This window comes from Chaetomium strumarium (assembly GCF_033439665.1).
Source record: "Chaetomium strumarium strain CBS 333.67 chromosome Unknown B0T15scaffold_5, whole genome shotgun sequence".
Classification (NCBI taxonomy): Eukaryota; Fungi; Ascomycota; class Sordariomycetes; order Sordariales; family Chaetomiaceae; genus Chaetomium; species Chaetomium strumarium.
The window spans coordinates 3,137,110-3,151,021 of record NW_026944433.1 but is presented as its reverse complement, the minus strand read 5'-3'; the positions used below and the strand labels follow the sequence as shown (position 1 = coordinate 3,151,021).

Here is a 13,912-nt window from a genome sequence, read left to right as displayed (position 1 = left end):
TCGAGGCAAACAAGACTCTGAATTGGATTCTGGTGTTATCAGCAAGCCTCGCTGGAGGGACCTTGATAAGGATCATTGCAGTATCCTGGACTAATACCCGGCATGAGCCTTAGGTTGATCAAGGATATTCAAGCCTCCTATATATATTATAAGGCCAGAGCACTCGCAAAAAGATAAACATTATCTTGAAAGGTCTACAAGTGTACTGGTGATATGGTAAATACACATATACACATACACAATTTATTGTCAGCATAGGCCAGCTTTAGGGCGGCCGATAAGTGTATGCCTTAAGGAACGAAAGGGTCCTAGAGGACGCGAAGAAGGAAAGCCCTACAACCCCGAGAGACCTATAAACACTCGTCGGTTTTTCGGTCACGTACATATACAAACGTACGATAGGAGCACGTCCATTTACTCTATGCTCAGACTACCCTACTACCGGCTTTGGCTCCCGGAAGGTATTTCATTCATATTACAATGTCCGGACTACCGAATCTCCTCCTTCCCTTTCTTCTCAGTCCTAGGTTTCTGCCTCCGCAATAGTCGCGTAGTTTATTCATATCGCGAACTGCTAAACTTCCCTGTATTTTTTCCTTTTTCTTTATCAAATCCCAGATATAACAGGCAGTACCCATCTATAGTATATGCCAATTACCCCTAGACTAGGTCCTATAGGATTAGTTAGCGAACGGGTGGCTTATACACCTGACTACTTCCTATATTAGAGACGCGCCCTATATTCGTTCCCTTTTCCCTTCCTAGCTTTCGATTAGCAGAATTAAGTTGGCATTTGCAGTGCCCCTGTCCCTCGCCTTAATGCCACTTGTCTCTTACACCAGGTTCCGAATTCCCAACAGTTGTATGTTACACCCGTCATAGCCCCCTCCCCAACTTGCCGACGAATCGATGTCACGATAGCTATACATATAGGCTATAGGGGTCACTCTACCTCGGAGCCCTACCATCTTCTTATATATTCTATAACATATATTTCCTACACTTGTATATAAGACCACTACGCTCTCTAATATAGCCTTCTACTCCGATTTCTCTACCTATATACCAAGATAGAAGGAGATAAACACACTTAAATTTCTTATTATACGGCCAAATTCGACTTATTAACGTCTTGTAAGGAAAATGCACGGCGATAGAGGAAAAAGAACCTTACTAAAGCATTCTAGCTTCGCAGTCAATGGACATATACTGGGCTTCCACCTTCTCAACTCCTATCCTTTTATATCCCCTGCTCCCTGCTTTCTCCCGAATCATCAGGACATAATAAGTCTTCCGAGGGTCTTCCTTATTATCCTTGACCATGCTAACGACAATACAATTACAATCTCCGAGCTAGATCTAATATACTATATCAAACTATAAAGAGCCGACTTTTTCTGTTCCATTGAAAATAATATATTCTTCCCCTTTTTCCTCCATTCGACAATTCCCCCGAAACTTCCTTGCTTCGATGCTTAGCGTCTGTCCATCGTTGGCGAAACCGAGATCCTCGAAGCGCGGGATCAGGAGATCCTACCTTGTATCAGAGATAAAATCAATGCCTCCAGGGTATGCTATCCAAGACTATGATGGCATGGCTCGGTCCTTGTAGGCAGTCGGGGGTGACTTGTTCTTATAAGCCCGCTTCTATAGGAGAAGGGAACTAAGAAAGCAATAGAAGATCCTATATCTTACTTTAGTCCTTAGTACCTGTCCTATATGCTCGACTAGGCTATAAATTGCAATATCCCTATTAGTCTTAACGGTAAGACCGGATATTGAATACTTTCTAAAGAGGAATTGGACAAAGTCGACGGTACAGGTAAACCTAGACTGCTGGAGTCTATGCGGAAAGTTGGGATCAAGGATGAAATATTGCTTTCCAAACGGCCTAGAGCAAGGTAAGACTTCGTAGTTCGTGTGATGTTCGATCCTATAGACTTACGGCTCTAATTTTATAAGCTATTCATATAATACTCTATCTTTATATTCGCAATATATATACGCCGCTATAAAATAGATGATTCGACGGGACAGTACCTGTTCTTATAGGACCCAAGCCCTCTTTATAAGGGGCCCCTTATCTACGTCTTTTTCGAAGTCATATATATAAGTCAATATGCTTAGAGCACCTAGAACTCCAATATCCAGGGGATACAATAGTGGCTCCAGGAAACCATTTCCCTAGCTATATACTGAACTCGCGGCAATAGTATAGTAGGCGCAGGCGAAGATATCTGCTATAGTCGTAGCCTCGCTATCCCAGTCGCCGTCTGGTCCCTATATAATATAAAGAGCGTCAATCCAGAGGTACTGCTTATATAGCGCTCGAGTGACCTGAACTGCGTCTTGAAACGTCTTCGGTAGCTCGTCGTAATTAAAGCCCCGCTTTCGAGCTTCGTAGTTTTCGCTGGTAGTATAGAAACGTTTCTTTTCTTGATCTATAAGGGGACCCCAGCAGTACGAGAGCACAAGGTAGTCTTCTCTATAGAGTTGTCCTTCAACGAGGATCAATTTGTTTGGGTTACCAATAGAGATAACCCGCTTAGGCCAAAAGTTATTCTTTTCTGATTGCCGACTACATTGGATATAGTTTTTATTATAGTTCTGAAGCCACTTATATAGCATGCGAGAGTTTAGAGGGCTGGCTATTGAATCGGATAAGACAGCGTTATAAGAAGTATTTGGTAGCGGTTCGCTCCATAACTCCATGGCAGAGGTATTCTGACGTATCCACGATGTCTATAAAAAGGTTAGATTAGAAGGATATCCAAGGTTATACCAGAAGCGTCTATTTACATCCTATACCACTATACGTACCAAGGTCAGCAATCGTCACCCTCTCGTTCATCTCCAAGGCATCTACTTACCCGCTACACCAATATACATACCAAGGTCAGCAATCGTCACCCTCTCGTTCATCTCCAAGGCATCTACTTACCCACTACACCGCCATACGCACCAAGGTCAGCAATCATCACCCTCCCGTTCATCTCCAAGGCGTCTACTTACCCGCTACACCGCCATACGCACTAAGGTCAGCAATCACCACCCTCCCGTTCATCTCCAAGGCGTCTACTTACCCGCTATACCGCCATACGCACCAAGGTCAGCAATCATCACCCTCCCGTCATCTCCAAGGCGTCTACTTACCCACTATATCACCATACGCACCAAGGTCAGCAATCATCACCCTCCCGTTCATCTCCAAGGCGTCTACTTACCCACTATACCACCATACACACCAAGGTCAGCAATCGTCACCCTCTCGTTCATCTCCAAGGCATCTACTTACCCGCTACACCAACATAACACCAAGGTCAGCAATCATCACCCTCCTGTCCATCTCCAAGGCGTCTACTTACATCCTACACCACCACACGTACCAAGGTCAGCAATTGTCACCCTCTCGTCCATCTCCAAGGCGTCTACTTACCCGCTATACCAACATACACACTAAGGTCAGCAATCATCACCCTCTCGTCCATCTCTAAGGCGTCTACTTACCCACTATACTACCAAAGGCACCAAGGTCAGCATATATCATTTGCTCATACACCTTTACACGTACCTCCTATACAGTGCAATTATAATTAGCTATTGTCTTATAAGGTTTCAGCTAGAGTATAAATATCACCTGAAAATCGTCGTGAATCCAGCGACGGCGCTGGGCGCCCTCAGATGCCATTTTGAAGACTAGTTTCCGGCCAGATGGAGGTTGCTCCGGCACGATGGGGAATCCGAGCGGGGTTTAATATCTATAGCTGCGGGGTAATATTGGGCCTTATTTTGTTAGGCATCAACCTGCATATGCAGCCTCGCTGCTCGCGAAAGTGGGGAGAAGTCATAAACAGATCTCCTTTCGCCGTCAGGACGTATAAAGAATCTCTCTTGGCAAGAGTATAAGGCACCTGACAGTGTTGCCAGTATAGGAAAGAAGCAGCAGAGAAATCTAAAAAAAGACGTGTACGTCGAGGCCCTTTAGCTGAATCCACTAATGTTAAGGTACGTGCATACAATACAGCCACGGTAGGCCTGGAGGACCTGAGGTTTGTCACGATCAACGACTTCAGGGTTAGGGTCCCCTGAAACCTGCATCGAGAATCTGATTGACAAATCTTCGGTTACGAACAGACTAAACCTATTGAATATTGCCATATACCATTCAGCTTCGTTCCTCAAGGCTCTTTAGGCTAACCGCGAGCGGTTTGCGTCTCCTGTCTCCGGCATAGAAGAGTCCTATATTTGCTGGTCGTTTTCCGACCAGGACAACTGGGTCTATTGGGGAGATCTCAGTTAACGCGCTCGGACCGTACAACCGCACGGCCCCATATAAAGTTAGTGTCTCCTGCTCGTTCTCCATCATTAGTCCTCATCCTCTCCTAAGGGTTCAGGGAGCTGATAGGGCTCCTATCTTGCAGCCTATTGGGTTCAGCTACGCATTGTATATTCCCCACTAGGTACTATCCCAAGTATAATAACGTTAAATAGCTTGAGTTACAGGCACTAGCGAAATCGCCTTCTACATTTCTCTCTCCTATCTTTCTAGTGCACGGACTGTTTATGCATCTAGCTAACCATACCGTGTGCCCTTGTATACGCTTATATACCAGGCAGGATAATGCAACAACGCAGTATTATAATGACCATCAGCTAACCTAAACGGTTAGCCAACCCGGACTGTCAGCCAGAAATGGCTGTGGCAAGAAATAGTTATTATTACAATGATCGTCGTCAAATAATAAGCCGAATACAGCTCCATTGTAGATTCCACCAACGGCTAATAGATAAGAGAGGGCATAGCTGATTCCTTGACCAAGTGCCGGATGGCGATGGTTCCGATTGCTACTGCTCGACTTGCCGGTCTGCCAGTCGGGTCGTCTGCCATCGCCGAATTTCGGGTACAGTCACCGTGTCGCTATTCAGGGGGGTATTGCTTTCTTGCACGCATTCAGACTTGGCGGACCCCACACGATCCAGGATCAAGCAATCTAATCGGCTCCTTGGCGGAATATGGCGACTCCCTTCTGTAAGGGAAAGCCGAAAGCTGCCATCTTATGAACGATCGTATTCTCGCGTCGATGAGCTGGTGGTTCGTCGACAATGGGGTGGTAGTTTGTCGACAATGGGGTGGGTTGAAGTGGCCTTGGCGAACCCCGCAATACACTAGCCCTGCATAATTGGGTCGAGGCAGTATGTCGGGCGGCGGTTAGGCAGCTCGACGCCCCTCTCTCTAAACCTTATAATCTTCGGACAGAATACTATAACCACGATTCTCTGTCACGTTTCCAAACGAATTCCTCAACTTGTATTATATATCAATCATTCCGTTATTTCGCGATACAATAGAGGGGCTCGGGGCTACTATAAGCATCATCGTGGTTATTGAGCTGGCCGCCAAGGTCGGCTCTCTCTATCTTAAATACTCGTCCGCTGTCAAGAGCGCCAGGTCCGATATCGAGCGCCTGAAAAAGCATACCGACAGCCTGAAGATAATAGCTAAAGACGCGCAAAAGCTTCTCCAGGGTTTATATAGAGCTCGGCTCGAGACTTCGCAAAAGCTGCGCGAAACCTTTAACGATACCTACTCGCAGCTTGGTAATATTACTACGAAGCTGGAAGCGAAGCTGTATATGGGTCGTACAGCATTGGTGATAAGACGTATGGGGCTACGAGCTTTAAAATGGCTGTTCGAGAGCAAGGATATGGATAAGATTATTGTAAACCTTTAACGAGATCAGGACGCCTTTATAGCCGCCCTTTAGATCGATCAAGCGTATATATAGACTATTAAAAATGGTGTCAATCCGCAGCTAACCTCGATGTCTAGGGCGGAAATTCTCGATATCGGCCGTAAGATCGACCTAACAATGCTCCCGGTCGCAAGTGGCGCAGCCTTCGACTTGCACGCCGAGGAGCATAACACACGATGCCACCCCGACACCCGAACCGAGCTCCTTTGCCAGATCCAGGAGTGGGCAAACGATCCTCAAGCCGAGAGCATATTCTGGCTGAATGGCATGGCAGGGACGGGGAAATCCACCATCTCTCGAACCGTGGCCACCTCGTTCGCCAAAGACGGCCTGCTTAGTGCGAGCTTCTTCTTCAAGAGGGGAGAAAGCGACCGTGGCAAAGCTAGCTTGCTTTTCCCTACTATTGCTAGTCAGCTTGTGTGCCAAATCCCTGCCCTAGAGCCTTCCGTCAGAAAGGCTATCGATGCCGACGTTCCTAAGAAGGCACTGAGAGACCAGCTCGAAAAGCTCATCCTCCAACCTTTTAGCAGCATTCACCGTACCACGGCAGTTGTGATCGTCGTTGACACTCTCGACGAATATGATGGAGACGAAGACATGAAGACTATTATCTCCCTGCTTGTATAAGCAAGCGTGGTATGCTCTATACGTTTGAGGGTCTTCATCACTAGTCGGCCTGAGCTGCCTATTCACCTTGGTTTTAAGAACGTCCAGGGAAAGTATCAGGGCCTAGCTCTATACCAGATCCCAGAATCTATTGTAGAATAGGACATATCCATATTTTTGGGGTATGAGCTCGCACGAATCAGGGATGAATATAATAGATAAGCTCTCCAGTATTCTAAACTACCACTAGGTTGGCCCGGCCAAGATGTCATTCGGACTCTCGCTCAAATGGCCGTCCCATTGTTCATTTTTGCCGCAACCATTTGTTGATTTGTTGAGGATAAGGCATGGTTTAATCCCGGCGATCAGCTAAAGAAAGTCCTATAGTACCAGGCGAAAACGTTCGATTCCGAGCTCGACAAGCTTAATATAATATATCTCCCCATCCTCGACCAGCTTACCATAGGACGTCCTGATCTATAGAGGAGCCGCATATTAGCTTAGTTCCAGGATGTCGTTGGCCCTATTGTTCTCCTCTCCCAGCCCCTCTTAGTATTATCGCTTGTACGGCTTCTTAACATCCCCCATACGACTATATATAGAACGCTAAGAGTAAAAAGACTTCTTTCTTTTCCACTTGATCGCTGCTTGCCCGCAAGGGCGGCAAACTCTTCGAAACATATATTATTCTAACCGCCTCGACGAGCTCTATCTAACGGTACTGGTTGCACTTGCGCGGCCGTCCTTGCGCGGCCGCAACAGGCCATTGAAGTAGCCGTTGTGTTACGGGCACCCGACCGTCAGGCAAGATTTTTCCCTACGCACAGACCAACCGGTTATTCCCGGACCACCTACCCTACCGGACCCGGTTACTCCCGAACGGCCCACCCTATCAACGATCCCCCACACTCCTCTACGCTACCCACCCTATAGGCCCCCACAGGCCCCACCCTACGAGGAAGAGCTGAAAATGAACGACGTTCCGGATCCGGCACCTGACATTGAGATGGGGGAAACCCCCCCTGCCCCCCCGGGGCTACATGCAAGCCAACATGCAAGCCAGAAGACCCTACCTACTATAACCAAGCCGGCCAGAACAACCAAGTCTACTAGCCATCTACATACATATGAGCACATTACTAGGCTTGTCAACGACCTACTTGCCCTGGTCCCCGAGGATAGGGGCAAGGCCCGGGCACTTGCAATGGAGATTCAACGAGCTTACCAACAAGCCTACCAGCAAGCCATCACACCGCCCCCCCAGGCTAAGGCTACGGCTACGGCGTTGAACCTACCTACCCTACGAAAGGTAGTAGCCGAAGAGGTGCGAGCGGCACTAAGAGAAACTAAATCAGGGCAGGCCCAGGCTACTCGGACCTGGGCTGACATAGTTCGGGAACCCCCACAAGCCACTATAGCCCAGCCAGCCAAGGTTATCCCAGCCAAGCAGAACTGCGAGGTCCTTGTTCGCGGGGGCCATCTATCACCCGACCTAGCCAAGAGGACCCCCCTAGAAATCATTCAAGCCGTTAACGGGGCCTCTAGCCGACAAGGGGCTATTGCAGCCCGGAAACTACCTAGCGGAGATATAGTAGTTACCTTCAACAACCCGGATACCAAGCAATGGCACTCTACCAACCACGACTGGATTCAACGGGCCTTCGGAAGCCAGGCAAAGGAAGCCCGGCGGACCTATGGAGTGGTAGTCAAGGGTCTACGGAAGGCTGACCTCCAGGGGGCTACAGAGGCTAGTTTTCAAGAAGAGGCCAGGCTACAGGCAGTGGAAAAGATCATCTTCCAGTACCCCCATAACCCAGACTTCACTAGGGTCCCTGTAGTTATAGCCTTTACTAGCCAGGAGGAGGCTAAAAAGGCCTGTGACCTAGGGGTCCTATACCGGGCTCAGCTCTTTAGCTGCGAGCCATACTGGGCTCCGCTACGGCCAACGCAGTGCTTTAAGTGCTGGAAGTGGGGCCATATAGCTCGCTACTGCAGAAAGGACCCCCTTTGCCCCCGTTGCGGCGCTGGAACCCATGGGCATGGTGGTAAGGAAGGCGAAGAGCAATGCCCTACCTATACTACAGGCCAGTTTAGATGCCCAGCCTGCGGGGGTCACCACTCGGCCAGGGACAAGCAGTGCCCAGAACGGCTCCGAGTACGGGCTATAGCTAAGGAGGCCTATCAACACAGGCCTAGAACCTTCGAATCAACTACTTCCAAGCTACAACAACCAACCTTCGACCTCGACTTTACCCGAACAACCTACCCTACAACCGCAACCACAACCCCTATCTTTGGCTCCCTCTCTCTAAGCCACGACGACCAAGATATAGGCCCTTCTAGAAAACGACCACGGGGCAGGCCAACAAAGGCCCAACAAGATCCCAAGCAGCTCCGACTATCCATCTCCCAGCCTACTAGCCAGGCTATAAGCCAGGCTACAAACCAAGCTACAAACCAGAACGACCCAACTAGCCAGCCAACCAACCACCTAGCCAGCCAGCCAGCCGACCACCTAGCCAGCCAACCCTCTAGTACTACATGGTAGTTACCATACTACAATGGAATACCGGAGGCATCAAGCAACCACTAGAAATCTTAGTAGAGGAGGCCAAGTTCGACGTCCTAGCTATACAGGACCCGTGGATCAACCACCAAACTAAGTCTACCTACTGCCCTCGACGTAGCCAGTACCACCTAGTCTATCAACCTAGTGGTCGGGCGGCTATACTGGTTAAGAAGACAATTGACCTTAGCCAATGGGACTATGGGGTAGCTGAACATTGGTGCTGGGTTCGGTTCGCAGGCTATGAAGGTAGCCAGGGGGTCGAGGTCTGGTCGGTCTATAACCCCCCGGCAATCAAGACAATACCGGCTACTCTTTTGCAACAATACCCCCGACCCTCTAGCCAAGTAATACTTACAGGGGACTTCAACCTTCAACACCCAGCCTGGGACTACTACGAACGCTACGATAACGAAGCCAACAACCTGCTCCAGTTAGCCACCTCTTGGGACCTTAGGCTAGTAACCCCCAAGGGCACTATAACTAGGGAACCACAGGGTAGGCAACGGGGGCGCCCATCGACTATCGACCTAATCTGGGCCTCTACGGACCTTGCCTGCTCCTACTACGGTATTAAAGAAAGGGGAGATTCCGACCACTACCCCCAAGTAGTAGAGGTCTACCTCGAACACCCCCCTATAGCCCCACCCCCCCCTGGTTGGTCCTGGAAAAAGATGGATAAAAAGAGGGTAAAGGCCGAAGCAGCCCTCTTACCAGGCCTCTGCGGGCTAGATAACCCTGGCCCGCAGGGCCTACAGAGCCGTACCCAGTCAGTAGAAGGCCTAGATAAGGCATTCGACTGGCTTGTCGAAGAACTTACAAGGATTGCCAACGCTAGCACCCCCCGAAGGAAGCCTAACAATGGATTTCAAGCCCCCTGGTGGACGAACGAGGTGCAACAAAAGGTCCAGGGGGCCCGGGAGGCCGAACGTATGGCTAAAGCCGCACCTACAGCCTATAACAAGGCCCAGCTAAATCAGAGACTCCGGGACCTTTCAAGGGCTATACGACAGGCTAGAACAAGGACCTGGAGGTCTACCCTACAGGAAGCCAGTCATAACGAATCACTCCTTTGGAGCCTAGAACGGTGGGCTCGTTGCAAGAGCTTCCAGCCTACTAGCCCCCCTAGGCTCCCGGCCATCAACGGCTATACCACCCATACCCAGAAGGCCCAGGCCCTGGCCAACCGTTTCTTTCCAAGCCCGCCAGCTGACCTCTCCAACATCCAAGATCCCACCTTTTCCCAGCCGTGGGAACCGAAGATCCCAATAAGCCAGGTGGTTAGTGCTAGGGACATACAAGATGCCATTGCCCGGGCCGCTCCCTGGAAGGCCCCAGGTAACGACTACCTCCCTATAGGCCTATTGAAGGCCTGTGGTAGGCCATTGTACAGGATCCTCGCACTACTCACCCAGAGATGCCTCGAACTACAATGGGTGCCAGCCAGGCTAAAGGAGGCTATAGCTATAGTGCTCCCAAAGCCTGGTAAAACCCCAGCTGACTACCTTACCCCCGGAGGCTATAGGCCTATTTCGCTCCTTCCTACCATTGGCAAGGTAGTGGAAATAGTGGTTACCAAAAGAATCACAGAGGCAGCCGAAGCCTACGGCCTATTACCCGACGAGCAGATGGGTAACCGAGAATATAGGTCAACAGACCTAGCCATTCGGCTTGTGGTAGCCCAGATCCAAGAGGCCTGGAGACAACGCGCTACGGCTTCCCTATTGCAGTTAGATCTCACAGGGGCCTTCGACCGGGTAAATCATACCCGGTTACTGGCTACAGTCCGGGACCTCGGGCTCCCGCAGTGGCTTGTAGGTTGGCTACGGTCGTGGCTAACGGGCCGGAAGGCCACACTCCTATTCGACGGCCAACTTGCCCCGGAAATCGACATCCGAGCTGGAGTGCCACAAGGATCGCCACTATCACCAATCCTCTTTATACTATATATAGCCTCGCTATATAAAGTACTAAAGGAAAAGCACCCTCTGGTCAGCTTAGTGGGATTCGCAGACGACACCAACCTCCTAGCTTTTGGAAGGGACCCCTATATCAACTGCCGGCAACTGGAACAAGCCTGGGCTACATGTCTACAGTGGGCTAAATCCTACGGAATGGAATTCAATGGGGCCAAGTCAGAGCTGATCCACTTCAACAAAGGCCGTAAACAGTGGTCTGAACCACTACGACTAGCCAAACCGGGCCACCCTCATGACCACACTACGGTTAAACCAACGGCTTCAGCCCGGTTCCTAGGGGTCTGGCTCGACTGGAGGCTTTCTTGGAAGGCCCACGGAGCCAGCATAGCTACCAAGCTAAGAACCCAAGACTTTGCCCTATCAAGGATAGCAGCCAAGACCTGGGGCCCGGGGCTAATCAGGGCCAGAGAGGTCTATACCAAGTGCATTCGTAGCGCAATAGCCTATGGGGCATCCAGCTTCCACAAGCCTACAACACTCAACGGCCCACCACAAGGCCTAGCCAGGGACCTAGCAAAGGCCCAGAACCGAAGCCTACGCATCGTAACCGGAGCCTACAAGGCCACCCCTATACGGAACCTCGAGACGGAAACTTGGATCCCTCCCCTAGACCTCTACCTTAACAAGAGGCTGGCCGACTTCGAAGGCCGGCTCAACGAGCCTACCCTACAGGCCGGGCTAGGCCCAGAGGCCCCGAGACGCCCACCAAAGGAAATCATCCAAGGGGCTTGCAACAGGCTCCAACGAAGGTTCCGGAGGCTACGGGGCCGGCCCCGGAGCCCAGGAAAGCCAACAGACGTCGAAAAGGCCTCGGCTGTAGTGGCCGAATGGAACGCCCAGGCTAAAGCCTTGGGCCCACCATTGGCCAAGACCCAGGATGACTGGGCATTATTAAGAGCTTGGGAGGCCAGGTGGAAAACCCAGGTCCAGGGACAGCCAACTAGGCTAGCCGACGAAGGCCTACCAACAGTCCTCTTCACAAACCAAGGCCTACGGAAACACCAAGGCCTTACAAAAGCCAAGAGCTCCCTACTAGTACAGGCCCGTACGGAGGCTATAGGCCTACGGGACTTTCTTTTTAAACAAAAGGCTCGTAACCAGCCTACCCCCTATTGCGAATGCGGGGAAGCCCGAGAGACAGTGGAGCATCTCGTAATTTGGTGCTCTATACCACCTATACCAAGAACTTGGCCTAGGCAACTAATACGCACCCACCGGGATCTTAGCCTTGTTTTACAGGGCCTAGGCTACCGGAACCGAAGACTTCTGAAGAAGGTACTGGGTTGGCTGATGAACTCGGGCCGGCTAGGGGAATACAGGCTCGCTCGGAACCTTGATGACGAACTGGAAGCTAGGGAGCCCGGCTAGCCATACCCGTGGCCACGGCTTAGCCGGGCTAGTACCCTACTAGCCGTTGGCCCAAGGCCTTCCCAAGGCCTTTTTCTTTACTTGCAGCAGCGTGTATCACTGGAACCATGTCTTTCCTATTATTTTTGATGAAGGTTTTCACCCGGCCTAAACGGTACGGTTTTTCCTTTGTACATAGCAGTAGAGGGTCCGGCGCGCCTTGTAAATAGCTAGGCATAGCGGAGTAGGAGAATATATAATATATATATATAGAACGCTCAACTCTCTCTACTCCGTCCTAGATATCCGCTCGGAGGACGATGCCCTAGTTAGGCTTTTTTATCTATCCTTCCGCAACTTCCTCGTTAACCCGGCCAAGTATACTACGAATAAGTTTTAGATCGACGAGGTAAAATATCACAAGACGCTTACGGAAAAATATATCCAAGTTATAGGCCAATACCTAAAACGAGATATTTGCGGTTTAAGGGTGCCGGGAATACTACGGTCAGAGGTCGGCCAGCAGACTATCAACGCCCACCTACCGCCTGAAGTTCAGTACGCCTATTGGTACTGGGTCCACCACCTAAAAGAAAGCAAACATAGTATAGAGGACGACGGTCTAGTCCATACCTTCCTGACAAGCCATCTCCTCCACTGGCTTGAGGCTTTATCTCTCCTGGGAAGACTCTCAGATAGGGTATTGTTAATAAGAATGCTTCTGAACGCTACCCAGGTCAGTCAATAGCACCGTTATAATGCTGTACAGAGACTAATTATTGCTAACTATAGCCGGACATAGCCTCTAATTTTATTGAATTCCTAAAGGATGCAGAAAGGTTTATTCGTAGCCATAGAACGATTATGGAACAGGCTCCATTATAGATATACGGTTCTATACTTGTCTTTAGTCCAACCTTAAGTGAGGTAAGAAAGCAGCAGTGGAAGAGGAGGCTATCATTTATCAAATCGGCCGTAGGTGTCAAAACCTACTAGGGTACACACCAATAGACGCTCGAAGGGCATAGCGATCACGTTAGCACGGTGGCGTTCTCGCCAGATGGGAAAACGCTCGCGTCAGGTTCGGGGGACAACACTATCCGGCTCTAGGATATAGTGACAGGTACGCACCAGCAGACGCTCGAGGGGCATAGCCATTACATCAGCGCGGTGGCGTTCTCACCGGATGGGAAAACGCTCGCGTCAGGTTCGGGGGACGATACCATCCGGCTCTGGGATACAGCGACAGGTACGTACCAACAGACGCTCGAGGGGCATAGCTGTTATATCATCGCGGTGGTGTTCTCACCGGATGGGAAAACACTCGCGTCAGGTTCGGGGGACAATACTATCCGGCTCTGGGATGCAGCGACAGGTACGCACCAACAAACGCTCGAGGGGCATAGCTATTCCGTCATCGCAGTAGCGTTCTCACCGGATGGGAAAACGCTTGTGTCAGGTTCGAGGGATAACACTATCTGGCTCTGGGATGTGGCGACAGGTATACACCAACAGACGCTCGAGGGGCATAGCCATTATATCAGCGCGGTGGTGTTCTCGCCGGATGGGAAAATGCTCGCATCAGGTTCGGGGGACAATACTATCCGGCTCTGGGATGCGGCGACAGGTATACCCTAACAGACGCTCGAGGGGCATAGCCA

At 50.2% G+C, this 13,912-nt stretch overlaps 2 protein-coding genes across 2 annotated transcripts; one reads left to right on the top strand and one right to left on the bottom strand.

Annotated features, from left to right (window-relative positions):
• Positions 1-1,173: 1,173 nt before the first annotated feature.
• B0T15DRAFT_486331 (uncharacterized protein) lies at positions 1,174-2,712 on the bottom strand (the record flags this gene model as incomplete). The annotated part of the gene is made up of 9 exons (XM_062866347.1): positions 1,174-1,324; positions 1,379-1,533; positions 1,696-1,891; positions 1,946-1,962; positions 2,056-2,122; positions 2,159-2,166; positions 2,197-2,280; positions 2,338-2,578; positions 2,618-2,712. The coding sequence occupies 9 exons, from the start codon at positions 2,710-2,712 to the stop codon at positions 1,174-1,176; spliced, it is 1,014 nt and encodes a 337-aa protein (XP_062720626.1).
• A 3,110-nt stretch (positions 2,713-5,822) lies between these two features.
• B0T15DRAFT_495268 (uncharacterized protein) lies at positions 5,823-6,380 on the top strand (the record flags this gene model as incomplete). Its single annotated transcript, XM_062867088.1, has 1 exon — positions 5,823-6,380. The coding sequence occupies one exon, from the start codon at positions 5,823-5,825 to the stop codon at positions 6,378-6,380; it is 558 nt and encodes a 185-aa protein (XP_062720625.1).
• Between the last annotated feature and the right edge of the window lie 7,532 nt (positions 6,381-13,912).